At 33.6% G+C, this 24,492-nt stretch overlaps 1 protein-coding gene across 8 annotated transcripts in view; it reads right to left on the bottom strand.

The window, feature by feature from the left end:
- Positions 1-24,492, bottom strand: part of Slmap (Sarcolemma associated protein) — a 215,630-nt gene that overhangs the window by 102,684 nt on the left and 88,454 nt on the right. For all 8 annotated transcript variants that reach the window (XR_011334357.1, XR_011334358.1, XM_069837662.1 and 5 more), the window contains exons 5-12: positions 22,993-23,140; positions 22,057-22,123; positions 19,340-19,415; positions 11,259-11,426; positions 9,368-9,510; positions 8,483-8,618; positions 4,758-5,007; positions 2,429-2,584 (exon numbers count right to left, since the gene is read on the bottom strand). Coding sequence is in view for 6 of the 8 variants with exons in the window: in XM_069837662.1 (XP_069693763.1) it covers positions 2,429-2,584; positions 4,758-5,007; positions 8,483-8,618; positions 9,368-9,510; positions 11,259-11,426; positions 19,340-19,415; positions 22,057-22,123; positions 22,993-23,140 (1,144 nt within the window). In the remaining 2 variants the exon portion in view is untranslated. The remainder of the gene's footprint in view (positions 1-2,428; positions 2,585-4,757; positions 5,008-8,482; positions 8,619-9,367; positions 9,511-11,258; positions 11,427-19,339; positions 19,416-22,056; positions 22,124-22,992; positions 23,141-24,492) is intronic.

The following is a 24,492-nucleotide window of genomic DNA, read 5'->3' as shown; positions in this document are numbered from 1 at the left end:
AAAGACAAGTGATTGAATTTCAGGTCACTGCAATATTGTAAGTTATTTAATTATAGCATCTTCATTTCAACAATACCATTCAAATTCTGAATAGAAAAGATCATAGTTGACGATAAAATTTTACGCTATTTTAAGTAATTTAATAAGAAAACTAAATTTTGGAAGTACAACTTATCATCAAAGTGAAGTTGAAGAGAACGAAAAAATATAAAAATTAAAAACTTTCTACTTGAACACAAAATACAATATGATTATTTCCTTGCGTTTCCTTGAAGAAGCCATACACCTGAGAATGCCATCCACGCAAACACAGCTGTTAGAGCATGTTGAATGTAAATTTTTAACCATTTTCAGGGATAATTAAAATGCACTTTTTTTCAAGAGTGTATTTTTTGTTGTGTACTGTGAGGTCACTACACTGTATTAAGTGGCAAATTTTAAGGTTAGGTTATTTTAAGACACTTTATTAACATCTTAGGTTATTTAGTGTCTGAATGAGATGAAGGTGATAATGCTAGTGAAATGAGTCTGGGGTACAGCACCGAAAGTTACCCAGCATTTGCTCATATTGGGTTGAGGGAAAACCCGGAAAAAAACTCAACCAGGTAACTTGCCCGGACCGAGAATCGAACCCGGGCCACCTGGCTTCGTGGCCAGACGTGCTAGCTGTTACTCCACAGGTATGGAAGCAAATTTTCAGGAGTGTATTTATGTAATGATAATAAATTTGTAGTGCAGCAGGTATTTATGCATAAATGCAGGAGCCTAGAGACATAAGAAAATTATTTTTGAGATTTTTATGTGTGATGTACTGTATCATAAGAATAATAGAATCCATTTTCTTTAATGACAAAATTAAATCTCAAAGATACATCAAACAAATATTGAATACATTTTTCGAACACTTGACTGATAACGAAACTCTTTGAACAAGAGATTCCTCCACTGCTTAAATAGCCACAGCTTCAGTAAATTAAATACGAAGTTTTTGAATACAGGATTATTAATGTCGGATTAAGGCTGCCATGATTTCCTCAGTTGATCCTCCATTATTCTTATTTGAGAGGAAACCTAAAAGGCATGATTTACAGAAGCAATCACCCCCACTGAAGGAATTGAGTACAATATTCGTAGGAGAATAAGAATAAGATCAATTTCAAATCATGAACTCTACTGAATGAACAACAATTTTTTTATGAAGGTGTCAAGAATATGTACTTGCAAATGTGCAACATTTCCAGAATTATGTCTATGTAAATGTCGATGTTACATCTTTAGGCTGGTTCACAATAAACAGGGAATGGAAACGACGAGATCGAGAATGGAAAAATTGTTAAAATAAATGTATTTAAATGTGAGCATTCACAATTAATGAGAAGCTTGCTGGAGCCCGACAATGGGAACGTGAGAGTTGGTCAAGTTTTAACTTTGCCATTCTTGTTTCAGATCACAGCCTACTAAATTCTTTCTGTTATCATGAAGCTATTTGGTCGTCGTATATTTTCTAGCAAGGAAGCCATGATATAATTTCGTGTATCGTTTCTAACTAACTCAAATTAAGTAGAATCACTTTCAATATATGCTGCATGTATATGTGACCAGATTATCATATGAATTGAATTCTTAAATATTCTGTCATAAATTTTAATGTTGGTTAACCTATGTTTTTGTTGGATGGCTTGTAGTCATAAAAGCAGGCCAGTCCAACTCAAATGCTACAGTGGCAACTACAGCTACCATGGCGAAAGCCAACCATGCTGTAACATTGTGCAAGAGAGATGACAGATGGGGGCTGACATGCCATAGTGGTGGTTTGATTCGCCATGGACTGGATTGGTAGCTACACCATAGCGCCACAGCTGCAGTACCACTTGCTGGACTAGCCTGCATAAGAGAACGCCATGGCCAAGTATACACAGATAAATTTCAGAATGCGTAATAATGACTTTACATATCGTTATTGACATAATATCGATGTGCATAGCTATTTCTGTTCTCAGTTTATTGTGAATGAAAAATTTTCACGTTCATGTTCTTTGATCCCTGTTCTCGTTCCTGATTTATTGTTGACCAGCCTTTATTTTGCTCAATTTACTGGATCCAAATGATTAGTGCTTTTAGAAGTGTGGTTCAGCCTAACGACAACATAGTAACAGTTATCAGTGGAGACTATAATACAATTCAAATATGTAACACAAAAGAATATTTTGATGCCTTAGAACAGGTTAACACTCAAGTACTGTTGCCAACCTGTATTGGGAAATCCATACTCTACTTATGACAAATAATTCTAATGCAACTCTTTCAGAATATGTATTGCAAAAATCAAGAAGCTGTAACTTTTATTTTCAAGAATGCCTCGTTACTGCAAATGAATTAGCTTTACTCTTTTTAATAAAGATAACAAAACATAAATGACATGACTCACAGTGGAGTTCATCCACCCTTGCATGACTCTCCTTCAATTCCTCCTCTGACTTCTTGAGTAGAGAACGAAGATTCTCGATCTCATCTTGAGTATTTTGTAAAACTTCCTTCATGTTGTCAGGTTCAATTCGCTCCAAGATTATATCCACCTGAGTGCCTGTGAGGAATGTAATGAGAAAGAACTATTGTTGTGAAAACCTCAAACCTACCTTCGGTATCCAGTGTGGTCACATACTTCTATCTGGATATAAAATATGCACTACACTTCTTAAATATAAAAACATGCCACGTCTACCTGAAACTAGGTTTCAGAAAGCTGGCATGACTACAGCTAGATGGCACCATACATTAAAATAAAAGTCTGCTTATATTTCCTACAGTATTAGATTTTTGCTTTTATGGGTTAGCTAATGCATACAAGACACAATTATGTAAGTATCCATATCCTAAAATAAGGAGTTATAAATGAAAGACAGTACTATGAACTAATACAGTAAAAGTACGAAAATAAAGTTTCATTAATGAACTGGAAGTCTAAAGTTACAAAGCTATGTTTACATACATAAGCTGATTATGAGAATATCTACTTCATGCATTTGAAGACGAAAAACTAGCGAAATCAAGTTTTTTTTTTTTTTTTTTTTTTTTTTTTTTTTTTTTTTTTTTTTTTTTTGAGGGGACACGTTATTATATCAAGAATATTACCATAAGTATATCATTAGCCATGGTTTTCCACAATGGAAACCCAAATTCCAAATTATAATCTTGGTTAATCCAAGTCTATATTTCTTGTCGACAAATATGTTGAAAAATATTGCATTTGAGTGCACTTATCTTCCTTGCTATCAATTCACTCATTGTATAGCTCAATGCAACGTTATTGGCCTTGTCAATATCAGTCAATATCAATAACCTGGTATATAAAAAAATTCTGAATGACATCCAGCACTCATCACAAGGATTATATTGAAGGGATGAAATGGTAGTTATCAATGTAATAAATTTGTGGATTGTACACATGTTACCACTATTTCAATCACCCTCGTATTTCAACTTGTATGAAAGACATACTCTGCAGCATTACAAACAAGTGCATCATAATGAATATCAAGTGCAATTGCACTTAACTAGGATATTAAAATCAGACACCAGCTCAAGATCTACTAATGTGGACTGAGTTAACCGTATGTAAGAACTGGGAGCAAAAAGTGCCATCTAGTGCAGGTTATGAGTAACTGTAATAACAATAACAAAAGAGGTATATAATATAAAGTATGAAAGCATTCAAGACTGAAAATGAAGCACGCTGTCATCTAATGAAAGTTACATGAAAATTGCATGTGTTGGAACGATTTTACATAAACAATTCAACTCGCATTTTCAAATTAATGTAAAAATTTGGCCTTTATATGTAAATAAAAAAAAAGATCGTCCCAGAAGGATAAAGAACAATTCTTAATCACTGTCTATGTTGAGATTTGATTTGTTCTTGAAGCATGAGTTTGCACTCCTTTCACGCACTAACCTTTAAATATCTGATTTATTAACTTGACAATTTTGAAATTGCATTATGTATGAATATTTCTAGGAATATATTGCTGATATTTAAATATTTATTGAAAATTACAAGTTACTGAAAACCGAAATAAATGATAGCAGTGTGAATGTCTCCAAATGACCGAACTATTTTTCCTTCCTATTATGTGTCCACTTTTCAATGAACACCATTTCGTCCATAAAAAATAATTTTAACATTTAAGTGAAAAAAATATGGAATTATGGGTTACCTATTTAGGTATCTACTAGACATTTCCAATACAGTCATGTGCTGCGAAAATGAAGTGAAATATATACATTTTTGCAACATGATATTTAATGTGCAATTTAATTCTCTAAATCTTCTTTTCTGGGTTTTGTAGTTTACAGTCATAAAAAAAGAAACTTATTTACAATAATTACCGGTCACACTTTCCATTAATCTATTGTGATAGAATTCTCTCACAAAAATATGTCCAGAAAAAGCAGTAATTTCATGATGCCACTTTCTTAATATGAACAAGGGCAAATAAAAATTTACCAACAGATCCAAAGTCATGCAGATTTCACGACTGCATCTAAACTAAATTTTTTGAGCATTCATTACTCTATCTATATAGATGCGTCACTAACAATTCAAATCACAACTTAGACATACCTACCACAAGCTTCAAACTTTTACTATGCTGATAAACCAGCCTATAATGCATGCAAATATAACGAAGATATATTTAATTAATGATGAGAGATATACATTCAAACCTATGCAATAGTTTACTAAAAAAAAAACATACCTGTTGAATCCGTAGACTTTATGCTGTCAAGATCAATTTTGGTATCAATATCGTCATTTGGCTGCAAAGCATGGAGATGTGACTGCAGGGCTGCCAATTGTTTCTGCGTCATATCTCCATCTGCCTGCAAGGCCTCTAGACGTATCTGCAATGCCCTTTCTGCCTCCAACTGTTCTTGTAGCCTAGCCTGTAATTCTTGTTTCTCTTGTTCCAACCGCTCACAGACTTCACGATGCTGATCTTCTGTTTCCTACAGTAATCATTTAAAGAAACTGGGCTAGTAACTCATTCACTATTTCGCTATTTTCAAACATTTTTCACACTTTAGCCTACTTTGTTCAGGCTAAGTTATCTGCAATTCTCCTACATGAAACTAAATATTCGAAACTGTGAAAGATGACTACTTCTTTCAAAAGTGAATTGGACAATGAAAACAAAAATCTCCTCTATGTCAAATAAGCACTTGGCTGGGATTGATACTAAAGGCGAAATACTTGAGGACAACTTGATTGTGAATAATTTATAAATATAGCAAAACAACTTTATCATTGTAATGACTTCTTGAAACTCTAGCAATATACAGTGTGCACACACAGAGAGCATAAGATTTCAATGTAACATTCTTCAAAAAGAAAAGTAGCAAAAATAAAAAGTTTACATATTTTGGTAGATTATACGTTCATGATCTAACACGTATTTACTCCATAATCGTTCAGTGTCCTCCATGCATAGCCTGGCAGATCTGACAACTGTATTCCTGTTCAGTATGCATATTTTCAAGCATAGATGTTTAACATAAGTTGCAACAGCCTGTATCATCCTAGCAAGCTCCCACAAAGTAGCAGACAATGGTGGGATGTTAACAACATTCTTTATGCAGTATACTTACTTACTTACATACAAATGGCTTTTAAGGAACCCGAAGGTTCATTGCCGCCCTCACATAAGCCCGCCAGCGGTCCCTATCCTGTGCAAGATTAATCCAGTCTCTATCATCATACCCCACCTTCCTCAAATCCATTTTAATATTATCCTCCCATCTACGTCTCGGCCTCCCTAAAGGTCCTTTATGCAGTATAACCCCAAATAAATAGAATAATGTCAGGTTGGGGACTGAAGCAGTCAGATGAAAGGGTCTGTGCCTGCCAATCCATTTATTTGAAATTATTCATGTAGAAAGTCCCGAAATTCACAGCAAAATTATGGGAGACACTCTGTCTTGCTGGAATATAATATATTCAGGATCCTCTTCATTCATCACCAGCAGGAGGAATTTCTTCAACAAATCTGGGCACATTACACCAGTCACAGCTGGTTCAATAAAGAATGAAGACCAGAATGCAAAGGCTTTCAATATACCACACAGAATACGTTCGACCTGGAAATGTCTTACTTATATTCAATTACTTCATTCTAAGTTTCACTTCCTAAAATTCTGAAATTATTCTGGTTTGAAGCCCTGGTAGAAGGAAAGTGAGAGATTTCGTCTGTGAAGAGCTCTTCATATTAAAGTTGTGAAAGAATCTCACAAAGTGTGTATGAAATTTCTGTCTTGTGCTGTTGTGTATTGTATCAACTATTTGTAGCTTTTGAATTTTAAATCAGTTCACAGGAATTTATGTACTGCTAAATGTGGGATGTTTGTCAGGCAGCTTATCTTGTTAATTTATGTGAGCTTGAAACAAATGCTTCTTGAACTTAAACTTAACCTCACTTTGAAAAGGTTTACAATTTTTTTCCTTTTAAAAAGGCAACCAGTTTCATTGCCCTACTTATACCATTTACAGTTGGATACTTATGTTGTCGCTCCCTCAACGAACTCTCTATGAAATCATTTTTGCACTGGTAATGCTGACTTTGATTTTTGAAATCAAATTACGTACTTGGCCATTTTTGTGTAGAGTAATGGGGCGCGCTTCCATACAGGGACAGTGGCATTTCCTCTAAGGTTAGAGCCCAGTTTAGGTGTGTGTGTATTAATCGAAAATTAGGGGCTAGAAAATATTGAGAATAGGACGCATGTTTATGACATTTTTTTCGATTAATACACACACATCTAAACTGGGCTCTAACCTTAGAGGAAATGCCACTGCTCCTGTACGGAAGTGCGCCCGAGTAATGTTGGCATCACTGTGGGAACTGCTGCGATTAAAAACTTGAACATGTTTATTTTTCACTCCTGTTTCTTTTTCTCTTTGAGAAAAATTACGCGAGAAATGTTGCAATCTTCATAATGTAGGCATACACACTGTATTTAAAATAATAAATTATTCTTTATGTTTGAAATTAACAACATATATGACTGAACTGGTATCATGGGCGACAAGTAAAATGAAAAGAAATTGCCGGAAAAATACAGTAATTAAAAATTAAACTCTGATCGTTACAAAACAATGTGATTGGAGTAGGAGAACTTATGGTCTGATGGCCTTCTTTGCACTAACATACTGTATTTAAACGTCAACCCTTGGAAAGCAATGTGATTGGTGTGGGAGAAGTTAAAAGCCTCTCAATCTTCTTTATGCTAACCTCAAAGTTTCGACTTCTTACACCAACGGTGACCAAAGCGGGTGACGTGATTACATCGTGTAATCACAGACATTCAAATGGGTATGAGGAGTTTCCTGTACATTGCTGTGCATTTCATTCACTTACTGAAGGCAAACAGTGACAGTATTATGTCGCTCTACAAACTCTGTGCCTACAAGCAGTAAGAGATGGTTTCGTAAAGAATGAGAAGGAGAACTTCTTTGTTGTTCTGTCACACAAAATATAATATGTTTACTTTGCTCAACGGTTCAATTAGGAATATAGAAACATTAACTGCCATGCTGAATAATGTATTATTATTATTATTATTATTATTATTATTATTATTATTATTATATTATTACTGACCACTGACTATGTGTTTCTATAATTCTTCTGTACGTGCATGAATATTGATATTTTTTAGATCTTCTCCCTACAAGGATAAAATTATTACGATTTATCTCAATTTTAATCTTCTTAATCTTTAGATGAGGGTAACTATTTATTAGTTATTCATTTAATAATAATATTGTAGAAAAACTGATTCAATATTATGTACCAACGAACTGTTAAACGCCAGGAATTGACATGTCTAGCCGGGAAGAGAAAGATGAGATAAATAAATGTAAGGAAGTCAGCTACCTAATGGGGTTTGAAATACCTCATGCTCTAAAGTATTTTAATAGAACAGAATTTCTCAAAAGAGTAATGATTAAAATAGCTTAAATAACTTGTCCATAAGAAGTTTTTAATTTTGAAAAACTACGAATTTCTCCACCAAGTATCGAGAGAAGAATTTAGAAAATTCTTTAATATATTCAAAAGAAAAGTTAAAAAAAGAAGCAAGAAAAATCGTATATTATTCAATGGCTCAATTTGACAACAGTGACATTACTGATACAGCAAAGCTTGAGATTTTTATCTGCGGGCTTGATCAAGATGTTAGTACAGGAACCGCCACTGGTTGTAGTTTTCATGCCAAGTACCTTTCCTCCATCTCATAGGCTGTCTGTCGCATGTAATCACTACAGCTCGAGTTTTGGTCACCGCTGCCTTACACTGTCAGTATAGTAAGTGTCAAATTACATATTTTGAGTATTTTATGTTCAGATAATATAAGAGAAAATATTTTTTGAAATGTATAAGTGTGTATACGTAAATTAAAACAGTTTTAAATGCAAATGCTTCCTCACTTGTAGCTTTGACGTAAGCTCTTCTACTTTCTGCAGCTGAAGACTGTACTTCAATGCGAGATCTTGCAAGTCCTGCTGACTGCGCTCACACAGTTCTTTGAGGTGAGCACACTCATCCTCAGTGTTGCTAAGAGTTCTGCAAAGACAATTTCAACATATTAATTAGTGATGTCAGTTTCATGAAATGATGTGGTTTATAACTCAAATTTATATATCAAAATAACTGTAATTATCTTCAAGTACCAATGGAGAAGCAAGACGTGGCATGTGAGCTGTGTGAGAGGAGAAAGAATGATCTATCAGAAAGTGTGTTTCATGATGGTTAATATTACATGAATCTACAAAAACGGAAGTTCATCTCAGACTAAAACCTATCTTTCCCCTCAATACCTATTGACGATATAGCCATGGCACATGGTAAGGTCACAGGACAAGTCTTGCCTCCTCTACTGCAACATATGAAAACTCTTATTGAAATTCTCTTCATCATCCAATTCACTCAAATTATTTATTATGTGCTACTTTGAAACTGATTTCAGAGGATAACAAATAACTTCAAATATTCACATAGATATAATCTACATAGCACAGACTACTTCTTTAGTCTACTGGGGCACCAAAGCATGAATTGTACTTACAGAAATCCAAAAATGTGGTTATATTTACTCTAAAGATATTGTGGTGTTAATCCTTACTTCAAAGATTATGGGGTTTCAACTTGAATCCAAGGTTGTAAGACAACCTTTTAGCCAGCCATTCAGTTACTAACTCATTTTATCCTAATAATAGAATAATAATAGCAGGAGCAGGAATAATAATAATAATAATAATAATAATAATAATAATAATAATAATAACAATAATAATAATAATAACTGCCACTACCGTTCAAGATCTTGCATCTTCTGTACTGCTTCAAGTTTCTCTTGTAAGATTTTGCGAAGTGATTCTTTGGCAGTGCCCTGATACTGACTTTTGTCTTCTTGTAATTTCCTCAATTCCTCGCGCAGCTTGTCCTCTGCAAAGTTCTAGACAAAGGGTAATGTATTAATGTCAAAACATTTGATCTGTCAAATGAAGTTCTAATTATATTTGTAAGAAAAATTTTATCTCTTTCAATAGCAACACATGCAGTATATAGATATTACATTTTCTTTCCATTCAGAAGCTTCCAACCTGGAAACCTACGCTACTAAGTCTGGGAAGAAGGGTTTGAATGTTTCCTTAATTATTTCAAAAACATTCTGTCATAGAATCATAATTATAAGCCATGCAATTGAATCGACTTTTGCAAAAAGGACTTATGTTACATTTTTGTCAAAATCGGTATTGTATTGTATTGTATTGTATTTATTAACATTCCATGGTATTCATACATGCTTACAGCTAGAATATGGAACAAGTCAAAAAACTTAATACTATTATAAAATCTTAATTTATAGTCACAGTCTAGATCAAATATATACAGACGAGATTTACAATATTGTCTACTAGTACAACACATAGTTTTAGTATCAATTTCATGAAGTGTTATTGAAAATCGGTTTTTCATGGAAACTGTAACTTAATGGATGGCCAATGGAATAATAATATGAGTAAATTATAACATATATCAGACACATTTGTAGCTAACTTAATGTAACAAGAGTATCAAGTTCCAGTTTTAAGTTTCCTGTCTGCTATTATGTTTTTCTTGAATATCTCAAAACATTAAATTTGTAACATGTGTCCTTTTTGCAAAAGTCGATTCAATTTATATTCAATATTTTTGCCAACATAACATAATTAGGCCTACTCAAGAGTACTTGTCTTCAGCTCGCTTTGCCTGAAGCAACTGAAGAAGTAACATTTTGACTGATAAAATTCTGGACTACTTTAATGACAGTAAAATCAAGTGGAAAATGGCTAAAGCTTCTGTAGCAGCAGTTGAATTTTGTAGCAATTATGTTATATTTAAATAAAAGCATAATTGAAGAATGTAAACAATAAATGTTGTAAGTGAGCAAAACAAAATTTTTCAGAAGAGTGATTTTTCTCTACCCAAATCACATACTACTGGTGGCAACTGTGACTGAATACATTAACTAGGACCTACTTCTATTTCGAATATCAATATATGACTTTTGTAGATTATTGGACTTCACACGTACAACCTGCTTTGACAACCACTTAAAAAATGGCTCTTATAACCTTTGTTGTTTACACTGTTTAATTGAGTAAGAAATAACTGTTTTCTAATAATTACATAGTTACTAATTAACTATATTCAGTCATAGTGTATATTACTTTCTGCACAAATCTCGATAAGGGGATAAACTCTACACATCTATGTTCAAAGGAATAACAGGTAATAGTACGGAGTACGAATGGAGGTGTGGGACAAACAAATACACATATAGGCCACTCAAATGAGCCCATCGTGTTACTTCCCAATTTTGACGTGGGAGAGAAGTGCTGGCAAATTTTGCATACAGCCCTGTATCAGAGAAGATCTTTAACGTACTCTAAATCAAAAATATGGAGCAGCAGCTTTGTTTCCCTTTTGAAGAAAGCCATATTTTTTATCATTCTTAAAAATTTATCACCTTGGCCAGGCTCAAACCCATAAACCTCAGAACTAATGGCAAGCACGGTGAGCACTAGACCATTGTGGATGACAGTACGTACAGCAATCAGTATCTATTAAAACTAGATATAAACATGAATGATATGCAACATCAGTGGAGTGTGTATATTCTGTATAAAATTTAAATTTAAACATAGAAATTTATCTTACTTTGGAATACATCTGCAACTGATTTTCCAGAATTTCAACACGAGAAAGCAGACGGTCTTCATCTATAAGTGCCTTCCAACCAAGATCTGATGCTTGTCGAGTTGTTTCTACTAGTCGCTGTAATGTTGCCAACTTGTTTTCCAGAAGCTGCTCTCGCTGCAAGGCTTCCTGTTACAAAAATATTAACAACTATCACTGTCAAATTCAAAATTTAACTCAGAGAGAAAAAAATAAATACATAAGCTACGTTAAACATTTCATCAACAACAATTTTCTTTTATGTCGTCCTTTTGCAACTTGTTCTCTATAAACACACAGCACATTTAACCTCACTCTGAAAATAAGCACATCAACGCAATTTGGTATTGTAAACTCCCTCCCTACAAATCTATAAAATATGTTTCTTTTGTTAGCATTTTACTTTTTTTTTTTTCTTTTTTCTTTTTTCTATTTTTTTTTTTTTACGAATTATACTGTGATTATTGTACGACTCATATACGTAGGCCTATATATTGCATTTTAAGGATAAAATTCCAAAATAAAGTAAAAAAAAAACAGTAATAAAAATAATATACTCTGCTATTACACATATAATGACCAGATATTTCAACATTTATAAGTTAGTGTCATTTAAAAAAAAAGAGTTAATGTTAGGCAGACATGGAGAATTGTGATGATTTCTTCACTAAGCAACTTGGACAATAAAGCCCGAATATTTACTCTATACATAGGACACCAAAAATGTCCATTATGAACTAAATCAATACAAAAATTTGTACATAGCCTAGTCGAAATTGCGACCTACATTAGTAAGAATAAGTTACAATAATATTACATAACGAAAACGATACAAAACACTTTGAAGTATATTTTACCAAGCATTTCACATAAACTGGCATAATAAATGTAAATGTTATATAATCAAATGTAAATGTATAAATATACTGCAGTAAATTATTCTGTAAATAGAGACGAGAATGATCCCTTGAATTAACAAAATCTACAATGCAATATTCACTGTGCTGTGACAAGAAAATTAAGGAAGTAAGCCTTTCAGTTGCTTCCTGAAATACGACCATTGCATGAATCATTGGCAAATGAATTGACGACTTCACTTTCGCGTGTATGATACAGGATGTGATAAAGATAAGAAAATATTAAAATCCTCCTGTAGAAGAAATTCTTCAATTCTCAGAGAAAGAGTACGAGTAATTCTGCCAACCGCACTATTTATAATTTTCATTAAACACTTGGAGAGTTGTAAGTGAGTAAGTAAGTCATCAGATTATGAAGTCTATGAACTCATGCAGGTAGTTCAGAGAAGGAATTAAAGAGAAGAATTCATAGTGATGAATTTTCGTTAGGTGTTTGATCTTAAAAATTATAGTTTTGTTGAAATTAATATCGCAATTATTAGTGTAAATGAAATTCAGTTCAGTCTTGTATTGACCTTGGACATTGTTGCACTAATGCGCGCGTCTCTCTGATGCGTTTCAAATGGCAACATAATGTGTTTTTGTCTCGTGTTTGTAGTGTGTTGTCGTAAGAGACAATCATGTGACATGCTGACAATAGGGACATCCTGAACTAGCACCAACAGATAGCATGTGTAGTTTGAAGGATGCGCTTTGCATATGCATTTGTTTTACAATCTGACAAGTGCGAATCCACAATTTTCACCAAAATACAGTAAAACCCCGATAAGACGCTGTTCAAGGGACCGGGTGTAAACCGTGTATTAACCGGGACCGTGTATTAGGCGGGTATACTAATTTTGACTTATATACAGTATCTATTAGCATTTTTCTTTATTGAAATACATGATTCATGAAAGGTAATATAGTATTACTCCATTATGTAATTACTGTACTGTACGTCAAAGACATTTACAATATGTACTGTACTTAATTCTTTCGGAAAAAAGTCATTTATAGTTGTTTGCCGTGTGCGTGTTCTCCAAGTCCTCATGTTTACCACATTTCAGTTTCCTGCGATTATATCTTCCCGACAACGTCGCAACTGTAGTGATTGAGTCGCGATTTTTCAATATCATTCTTAATATCGGTGATGGGATTCCTTATGAATCAGAGAGTTGTTTCTGAGTAAGAGTACTGTTCTCATCATACTTTCGTAAGATTTCTAATTTTTCCGACACAGAAAGTGCTTTTTGTTTAACACTCATTGTCATTGTAATCACATTCACAGACACTTCAATACACTAAAGGACAACAAACTGCCCAGCAAAAATTTCCAGAATTTTATTATGGCCAAGTGAGGAATGCTGTTTGAGAGAGAGGGTTAGCAAGAGGGTGAGGTATTGTAACTGTATGTAGGCTTTAAGTGCGCAGGTAAAGAATCGAATAAGAGAGCGTAACAAGAGGGTGGGGTATACTAAGGTATGAAGTATGAAGGTTTAAATGTGCAGGTAAAGGGTCGAATACCAATACTTTTCAGGTTAATGGCACCAGTGAGTTCAGTCACCAAGATGTTTCATTGCTGTTATAGTACATTGCTGAAAATTACATCGAAAATATTCCACAAAAACAGCGTATTATGCGGGACTTAAGCGCAACAAACGGGGTATTTTATATAGGCGTTATATATGAAATGTGCAGGGACTGGACAAAAAAAGTGTATTACACGGGATAGCGTAATAAGCAGGCGTGTCTTATCGAGGTTTTACTGTACCTGATAGTAAGATTAGATTATATGGTCTTATTTTCGTTTTTTTGTCTCGTGTTTGTAGTGTGTTGTCGTAAGAGACAATCATGTGACATGCTGATAATAGGGATATCCTGAACTAGCACCAACAGATAGCGCGTGTGTGCTTTGAGGGATGCACTTTGCATCCGCATTTGTTTTACAATCTGACAAGTGCGAATCTGTAATTTTCACGAAGTGCACCAAAATACCTGATAGTAAAATTACATTATATGGTCAATCTCTATAATATGTTGATCAAGTTAAATATCTCGGAGTCACTCTTGATAAACGCTTATTTTGGACACTACACATCAAATCTACTGCTGTTAAAGTTACTGTTCGCACTTTTCAAATTTATTCATTACTGCGATCTCCTGTGCTTAATTTGAAACAGAAGACAAATCTCTATAGACAATTAATTCTTCCAGTTCTCACTTATGCTTTTCCTGCCTGGTTTTATGCACCTCAGACTACCCTCAAGCCACTACAAACAACGCAAAATAGAGCTCTCCAAATCATCCATGCCTGCGATTGGTTTACAAGCAATATACAAGTTCATGAAGATCTACAGGTTGATTATCTGCACGCTCATCTTCTACAAGCTACAAGACACTTCTACCAGAAACTTCATTCCAGTGACAATTCTTTCATCTCATCATTAGGAAGTTATGATCCTCGACAGATCACCAAATTCAGGACACCTAAATCCATCATTGATCATTAGGCTTTTAGTTTATTGACTACTTTTCTTTATTATAAATCTGATGTTATCACCACTGAATTTTGATTTAGTGGTTTTGTTCCACTTAGTTTTCCTCTAATGTTATTAAGTATTTATGCGTAGGCAAAAAACCTAGTGGTTTTGATACTACTTCGTTATTAATTATGCATTTAAAAAAAAAGTTAAACACTATATAAACATTAAGAATTTACGTAGTGTATTAGTATATTAAATACTCTTCAAACAACTCAAAATGCAAAATTTTTGTTATGTTCCTATATGTAAAAACCAGGGAAAGCTTTTTGCCTTCAATCAGGTCCCGAAAGATTCTGAATATATGCTTCCAACCTTAAAAAAAATATAACTAATTAAATTGCGCCTCAAAAGTGCTAGCTATTAAACAAAAATAACTATAAGTAATTGATTAACTAGTGGACTTACTCGTGTTAATTATGTAAGTCTGTGCGGCATACAGCTGTTTTGTTGCATCATCACACCATCTTCAGAGCCTACTAGATCTCGGCGTCATCTCGAACTTCTCTGCCTGTTATGTGGGTGCGTTTGATTGTTGAAAGGTGTTGAATAGTGGAGTCAAATAGTGTGTGTGTACTGAAATTGATCTGTGTGTTGAGAATTTTATCAGGGTGTGTTTTAGTGTGTTTGTATATTTCGTATTGTTCTAGTGTATTGAGTTTTTGGTTCTTGGGTTGTATGTGTAGGATTTCCATGTCCGCATTTATGTTATTGTATGTATGGCCGAGATCTAGTAGCCTCTGAAGATGTGTGATGATGCACTGAAACAGCTGTAAGCCGCACAGACTTCCATAATTAACACGAGTAAGTCCACTAGTTAATCAATTACTTATATTCAAGTGTTAAAAGTAGTGTACGCAAGATTCAAAATGGAAAAAGAACTACTTCAAGTAAGGAATTTCTGGCTACAGTTTCGTTTTGGAAGAGAGCAAAGAAAAATATTGTAATAAAAATATATGTAACCTCGACAGCAAGCTATGTTAGCTTAGATTATATTCAGTACTTGGAGGAGTCTCGAAGTTTACGCCAGAATTTTACAATGGGACAATACTAGATCTACAGTAAACTCTCGATTAACTGGGATGTTTATTATCCAGGACGATCCGTAGTGAAAAGAAAATATATATGTGACTATAAAATAATAATATAGTCTATGCAGCATCTATGTATAAAATAGGAAAGGGGAATCTTGACTCCAAAAATCCATTTCGTGGATTATGCCTTTAATGTGAATTGATTATTAAAATCATGTTTTAACTTCAGATTTTCAAAATCATCCTACATAAGTTAATATTCAAAACTGCATGTCCTTAGCCTACAAAATGCACGAATAATCTTGATACTACTGCGATCATATTATAGCATCTTATTAAAAAAAAAGCATTTGACCTTTCTGCAACTAGAGAAAAAAAATACGAGAAATTCAAGTCCGAAAGTCCCTTCCCCATAAAAAAAAAAATCACACTGGTGGCTGCATATCCTGTTTTTCGCGTATGGTACTTACAATACTAATGATTAAAGAGGCAATATTCACCTTCGACAAAGATCCTATTTTTTTTTATTCATCCTCAAAGTTCCTGTTTAGGTTCATGAACATTCAATTTACTCGTATCTATATTCTGTATACTGGAAATTTCCCTATCCATCTCTTAAGGGAAATCGCTAATATTGCACAAGTTTATGCTATTATTTACTGTAAATTGTACATGTAACGTTCAGTATCGGAACCCAAAATCTGCTGTCTGCTTATAAGTGTTAAAAATGTTACATAATGGAATTAATTTTTCTAACTTAAAAAAGGAAATCATAGATATAATACCTATTTATTAGAACAGGTTTCACATAATTTGGACCAATTCAGTTCTATATTATGTTACCATTCACATCCTTATTTATTATTTTCTCGCCATAATCCAGCTGCTGTATCTCAAAGATACAGAGACATAGCCCAAACTACCTTTTCTGTATTACACAAAACAGGATTTCTTTTAATAATCCAAAAAATAAAATATTTGACTTCATTTGTAAAAAAAAAAAAAAAAAATAGGGTGCAAAGGCTAATTGGGATTTCCCAGTCTCTGATCAGGTCAAAAATTCTGATAGAAATCATATTTAACTCTTTTGGTGAAGTACGCAGGGCCTAATTAGTCAAATCCACTCTCACCTCCACACTGGGGACACCTGGGATCTTTTAAAATGTGAAAGAGAGTGGTTTGCGGAAAGCAACAGGAAGCTAACGCTTATCTTAAAAAAAAAAAAAAAAACCGCAAATATGGCATGATGAGTCTTTTCACGGTAAAAGATTCCGGACGTAAACTATCCCTCCATTCGGATGTCTGGGAGGAGGATACTGGGGAAGGACACATTATTAAACTGGGTTTGCAGTGAAAGACCTGCCATTTGACAGAACACTATGTATCTATTTATGTATGTATTTGTAAAATGGACAATGGGAGTAAATGTAATTGATTTTGCATAAAATCACGTAACATATACTTCAAAGAAGAGAATGTTGGCGAATTAGTCTTTCCTCTTCAAAATACTTCAAGCCATGTTCTACCTCTTGGTATCGTCCCAAATGTCTTTGAAGGATTGCACTGAAACAACTTTCACTCTCTATAAATACATAGCCCAACAGCTGATGGCGGGAAACCGGACCTATTATGATAATTCACAACTGTTTAAGAACCAAATGATTTCACGGATAACAAAAATTAAAATTTATAGAACATTGGTCCGTCCTGTAGTCACCTGTGGCTCAGAGATATGGACATTAACACAGAATGATGAAAACTCTCTGAGATGCTTCGAACACAAGATTTTCCGCAGAATATTCGGTCCTTTAGATAACATCAGGGATGAAGGATACACTCTAATAACGAACTATACAACCTGATTGAAGGGCAGGATAATGTAAAATTCATAAAAGCAAAAGGATAAGGTGGTTGGAACATCTAAACAGAATGCCAGAAACACGAATACCAATAAGAATGTTAAAGGGGAGACTATAATAGGAGGAGAAAGAGTAGACCAAAGGTGAGGTGGATGGATTGTGAACTAAACACCTTGTGACTATGGGAGTGAGAGGCTTAATAAATATGATAGACGACAGAATAAGATGGAAGGCCGTTGTTAAAGAGGTCAAAACCCACCCAGGATTGTAGTGCCAAATGATGACGATGATTGATGATGATATGATGAAATTTGAAAATGGAAAAGAAAAATTGTTACACTGCGAATTTTGATAATTAAAATTCACAAGTTTCATACAAAAGAGATATAAAAGAAGAAACAAGAAAAATTAGGCATTCAATGGAAATTAACTGGTTAGTGGAGGCAAACACAAAAAACAATTTGTTATTAACGCAGAAAAATTCGCTCCAGCACCGAGAATCGAAACCAGGTCTCCCAGCTCTACGCACTGGGCACTCTAACCATTGAGCCTCACTGAAGTTTAACCCACCGCACCAGATCGAATTTTTCTCCATTAATAACAAATGGTAACCATCACATATAATTCTGTAGGATCAAAAAATTAATGTCTACATACAAAGAACTATGTTGATGTGCACAAAAGCAATTACATGGTTACCCTGTGATCCCAAACGGGGTCAGCTTCCAGATATATTGCAACATGCTGATGAAGATGAAAATAGTGGTATGGCAGCGAATTGTGAGAACCCTGAAACTGCCCTCGTAATTGCAGTAAAAAAATAAGTTTCCCTGGGGCCGTTTACAAAAAGAAAACACAATTTCATTGGAAAAATTTATTGAAACAGATACATCTGTTGAGCTACTTTAGCTATTTTTTTTTAACATATTCCCCACTGTAATTGAGACATCTATCAATACCATGGAATCAATAGAGAAATGCAGACGACTGTCACACACTGATTCTGATCCTCGTGGCAGACTTCTATGACACAGGGATACAAAACTTGATCCCATAGTATGACAAATATATCAATTCCGATGAGAAATATGTTTAAAAATAGCTGAACAACTGCTGTATCTGTTTCAATAAATCTTTCCATGAAATTGCTTTCTTTCTGTAAATGGCCTCAGGGAAACTTACTTTCTGGACGGCCCTCGTAATTGCGCTCGAGTGGCCAAAATTTGTATAAACACTTGTTTTGACATTATGAGCATGATGGAAAAACAAATAATTTTCTTATCTGTCCCCATGAGAATGTTTGCTTGTTAGTCTACTGAGAGATTCATCTTTATTGCAATCCCTACCACAGGACTAAAAAAAAAGTTATTTTTCATTGCTTCATAATCTGACAAAAAAAAATAAATAAAAATTATTTCCTTATAAAGGCACTACAACAAATGGCATGTGGAATACTTGTTGGAATAGTACATTACAAATATTACAACTACTTCATAATGTAAGCTTGACAATAAGTGTTGGTAGAAAATATATTTCCAGAAAATTTGTTACATCAGGAAATGTAGTAAGGATCGAATATTTTAATGCAGAATATTTTCTCGTGAATTCAGTTTTATTCAAAGACACGGGGATGATTGTACTTGGATTTACAAGAACCATTTTTTATAGAGAATGAATTAAAATAAGACTGTTTCTAAACCGTACTGTAAATAAAACAAAATTATCTTTTACCTGCAGGTACTGATTTAGCTGATATAGATCTTCTAATGGCACCATTCCCACAGAACTGACCACAGACGTAGATGGACTGCAACATAAAAAACATCAGTTTAACAATGTAAGGTCTATGATGAGATCAAAGAGAATATTTCCCTTGGAGTGACAGAAAAATGTTCGAGGTTTCACAAATTACCTATCCCATTACACAGTAGCAGTAGCAGTAAAGTATTTTATTTAACGATGCTTTCAACTGCAGAAGTTATTCAGCTTTAAATTCAATGTGTGTGAGAAATGGCTAACAAACACTGCCAGGAGCATTCTATCGTGGAGAGCGTTCATTTACATGTAATAAATATATGAGAGACTCCCAGCTTTACTTTCCTGCTAAAGGAATTTATTTCTCTTTAAAATTTATTGCCCTCAGCCAGGTTTGAACCCAGAAAGCTCCGATCACTGAGGATGACAATTTGGAGTACAGTAGAACGCTGTTATACCACACCTCAGTATACCACGGAATTGGATATATCACGGGCACCACCATGTCCTCCATTATTTAAAGAAGTTTATTTAAAAATACAAATTTATAGAATTCGCGGATTCTATTCTTAATTTAAACTCCTTTTATTCCACATTTCCAAGATCTTTTTCTTTTGTACAGTATTTCCAACGTCTTTTGTTCCGAGAATACAGTACTGAATGTATACACTGGAGGTCCCATTATTTTTTTACCTGTCAACCAGTTGGTTATTAAAACTTTGTATCTTTGTGAACTACATTCCACCCTTCCAAGCCCAACCTTCTTTTGTACATGCAATTTATTTTGCTATTTTAACCTTGAGTACAATGCTAGTCCCACGTCAATTGAGAACTGTGGGGCTAAATGTGTTGTGAAAGGTGACCAATATAACTGATAACGTGGCGACAGAAGTTGTAATTCTAGAGCGTGATATGACCATTGCTTCTAGAGTGCTAGAAACAAGTTTGTAGCAAAGTGATATTGAAGATTGGGTAAACTCCGACCAAGATATTCCTGTTGTCAATCTCTTAATTGACGAAATCGCTTTCGCGAGAAAAACTGACGAATGTATAAATGAACCGATAGATCTACATGTATCTAATTGTGAAGATGACATTTATGAGTCAAATGTTCTGTGCCAGGACTGAAAGTTAACAAAGTGATAAAGAAAACAAGTGAAGTGATGGGATGGATGGAACATCAGCCAGATTGCGAATAGATTCATCTTCTGCATCTTGTCACTGTTAAGCAATATGCTTTAAGGAAACGTTCAAGACAAGTTTGCCAACTAAATTGAGCGACTTTTCCGTAAGGAAGACATGAAAATATGTTAGTACTGTACCATAATGATTTTAATAAAACTGTAAATGCAGTTAATTCAAATTATTTTAGTGTTAATGTAGAGTACTATATTTAACTCACATTCACTTAAAAACAAGTTTCATTATGCCACAGATATAGATTATGATGCAGGTGTAAAACATGTCCCTCCCACACCTGCGGTATAATGGGGTTCTACTGTAACACAATTCTGTGGTTCCAAGACAAAATGTGATATGTCATTTCTTGCAGTTTTTCAGGAGTGAGCATTTAAAGTTTGAATGATCATATAAAATATCAGGAATCATGTTTCACAGCAACGAACTACAGAGAAAAATAATAGAGGTATGTATGTCATCTTTCACTACAATAAAAATACCATCAGGGAACACAACATATTGCAAAAACGCATTTTCGCCATAAATTGACATATCACCTTTTGCCTTGTAACCACAAAATTGAAGGGTCCAGTCAGAAAAGGGGACAAGCCATAAAGCCTGATATTAGAATATTTCCTTATTTCTCTGGAATGTGAAGAAATAATATCTTCAGACTAAACTCTATGATAACATGTTATTCCAACTGTATAATTAATTCACATCTCTAAAATTTGGGATTTATGAGTACAGACGGCAAAGAAATCCATTTATGCAAATATCTTAATTGTGGCTTATCCCCTTATCTGACTAGACACCTCAACTGACATTTCCTTTTAAATGATGTAGATAACATACAATATTTGAGTAATCATATTATTATTATTTATTTATTCTGGTAGAGTTAAGGCCATGAGTATTCTCTTCCACACTACCAGAAGCGAAATATACATTGAAACAGTAACAAAAGTAGTAATGTTAATAGTAATACCGTACTTAAATATAAAACCATTATCATGCAGATTGAGGAGCTTACATATAAATAAATGACTAAACATGATACATAATTAATTTACAATTTATATTCCAATTCTACTTTATAACAGGCCTAAATTACAATTTATACAAACACATAGAATAACTTATTAAAATTGGCTAACACTCACAAATCAATTCCATGTAAAAGGATATAATTCTTAATTTAACTTGATCAACCATTTGGCAATCCCTGACATGACGAGGTAAGGAATTCCATAGGCTACAAACTAACACAATGAAAGAGGATGAATAGAAATAAGTATGTAATAAGATAAATAAATCCGTCATCTCTGATTAGTTTTGCACCAATGAAACTCAGATCCAGAGGCAAAAGAAGTTAGTTACCAACAAACTACTGAAGACAAACTAATGAAGTTAGTTACCAATAGACTACTGAAGACAAACTATCTCCTAATTTAAATTGAAAGGAAATTATCTTGCTGTAGGTTAAATATATAATAAGACGATTTTAAACTCACCTCGCCTTTGCTTCCTTACCATCAGGTAAATACAATTTCAGTGTAGCAACAATGCAGCCATGGGTCACTGAAACAAAACATTCAATTTAACGCTACGAAGTATATGAATTTAGGCAGAAAAGTTGTTTAAAAAAAAGTGTTCCCTTATGAGAAAGATGAAAGTGGCAAGCCCTCCAAAGCAATAAAATCTGGAATCTAACAAAAAAAATATGGCATATAACTTGCCAATATATCACTTTTTATACCATATTACAGGTAAAATATTTAGATTAATAGTTTATGGCTTCTAACAAAAGAATAAAAGGGAGAACGAAATGTTCACAGAAGTAATAAAACAATAAAGAGCTTTAAATTCACATTTCTCATCCATATGGCTAATGTATGTTTCTTGTACTTCGATTACACTCTCATTTCACGAAACTTCAACAATCACGAGGAAAGGGAGCAATTTATTGATAAAATTAATCTCTGTGGATTTCAGGATTTAAAAATTAATCTTCTATAAATTTTTGGTAGACTATCTCATCTTACGATCTCCGGTGATGTGTGGTCTTGGAAAATAAAATAAAAATACCCCTCAGGACCCATTTCCCCCTCCGAAACAGCAGAAGAATTAATATTAAAGTTTCTGCAACTTTTTCTAGAAAAAAACTGAATAAAAACATTAGACATTGAGTGTATGCTAGAAGTCTCAAACTTTTACAACCTCATATCCCTTAATCTATTCTAACCTAATCTATTATAATCTAATGTAATTTAATTTGAATTCGATATAAATTTAAATCTGACAATCTAATTTTGACCTAATGCAATTCAATCTAAGGAACTCATTTATGAAAATAAAAATAGCAAAATGTTTTGTGAAGAGTATTATGCAAAATATACTGTTCAAAAGTAAAGCTGAAGAGTTACCAATTCAATTAGATATAAACTGACCTTTCCTCGAATTCTCCATAACATCAACCCCAAACTGAACAATGTCGCCAGAGCAAACTTCCCGGGGAGGTGACTCTTCTGCACCTTTGCTAAGTCGTTGGTTGTTAACAAATGTGCCATTGCTACTTTTCGTATCCTGCAAGTAAAACTGTTAGCACACTTTGTTACAGTAACTGTAATATACCAAAGAAAATGCTTTTTAAAACCATGCTTTTCTTAAGTGTTATTTTTTTACTAAATTAATAGCAATCTGTCCTACAGAACAGCATTTAAACTAATCATGGAAGAAGTTAACTTTTAGCAGAGCCTCGAAAAAACTGCTCTTCTTTGTGTTTTTTTTTTCAATACAATTAAAATGCTGCAAAGACAGTAGAAGATATAAATCACATTATTTTCAGGGAAAATCTGTTCATGAATAAAGATAAATAATTTATTGCTGTATACAATTTATTTCCAGTACAACGAAATTCACTTCTGTCAGTCACTTCACTACCTTTTGTGGACAATTTAGCTCTGATGGCATCCTCAGAAGATGATTTAAAATGTTCAGTATATAATTTAAACAAAATTGGACTTAAATATGACATGAAAATCAATATTTAAAAAAAAATTATGGCCATCTACGGAAAATATCCTGTGTCCAGCAAAATATGTTTGGATTTTAAAATATCAGAAAGAGTAAATTCATTTACATACCTCCAATACACATTATCCTTTTTCGACGAGAGGAAATTTTAAATAAACTAAAACAATGTTCTGAAAACTTTTCTAGTACAAAGACATATTAAAACTCGCCTATTGAAGACCTTGACGAGACTCGTACTTTGTTACGGTTGTGAGGCATGAACATTAAGGAAGAAAGACGAAAGCAGAAAAAACGGCTAATGAAATGAAATTTATGAGATAGTAGAATATACCTAATGGGATCATAGATGTAATGAGGATGTAATGGAAGAATTATATAATTAGAATCTATAATGCATCACATACAACATTATTAGAACAAATTAATAAATCATCTGCACTGCATGCATACAAATAGAATCGTAAAACCCCTATTTCACCAATATCCAAATGGGAAGAGATCTCTAGTCGTCCAATGCAACGAAATGCTGGGTTGAAAATTAAACTGTGAGATCGTAACAGGCCATAGGGCCGAATAAGTGAAGGGAATAAGAAATTCTACTAACTAGAAAAGTTAAAAATTAACTAATAAAATCAATCAGAGGTACATATTTTTACAAGTTGAATTCTATTAACAGAAACAGGATGTAATAGAACATGGTAATTTCACTTTCCTATATACGAAGGAGAGTCAAAAAGTAACCTTGATATATAAATAAATAATCGGACTCACATAGTAGATCATAGTACTACACACATCTCTAACATCTGTATAACAGGAACACCTGTATTGAATGTAGTGGGGACTATGTTGAAAAGTGACGAAGTGTTTGTAGTCTTATTCTACACATTCAATTAATAAAACAATTATTAAAG

This window comes from Periplaneta americana, chromosome 10 (genome assembly GCF_040183065.1).
Source record: "Periplaneta americana isolate PAMFEO1 chromosome 10, P.americana_PAMFEO1_priV1, whole genome shotgun sequence".
NCBI classification, from domain to species: Eukaryota; Metazoa; Arthropoda; class Insecta; order Blattodea; family Blattidae; genus Periplaneta; species Periplaneta americana.
Note: the sequence above shows the minus strand (reverse complement) of the source record. Positions and strands in the feature narration are given on the sequence as shown.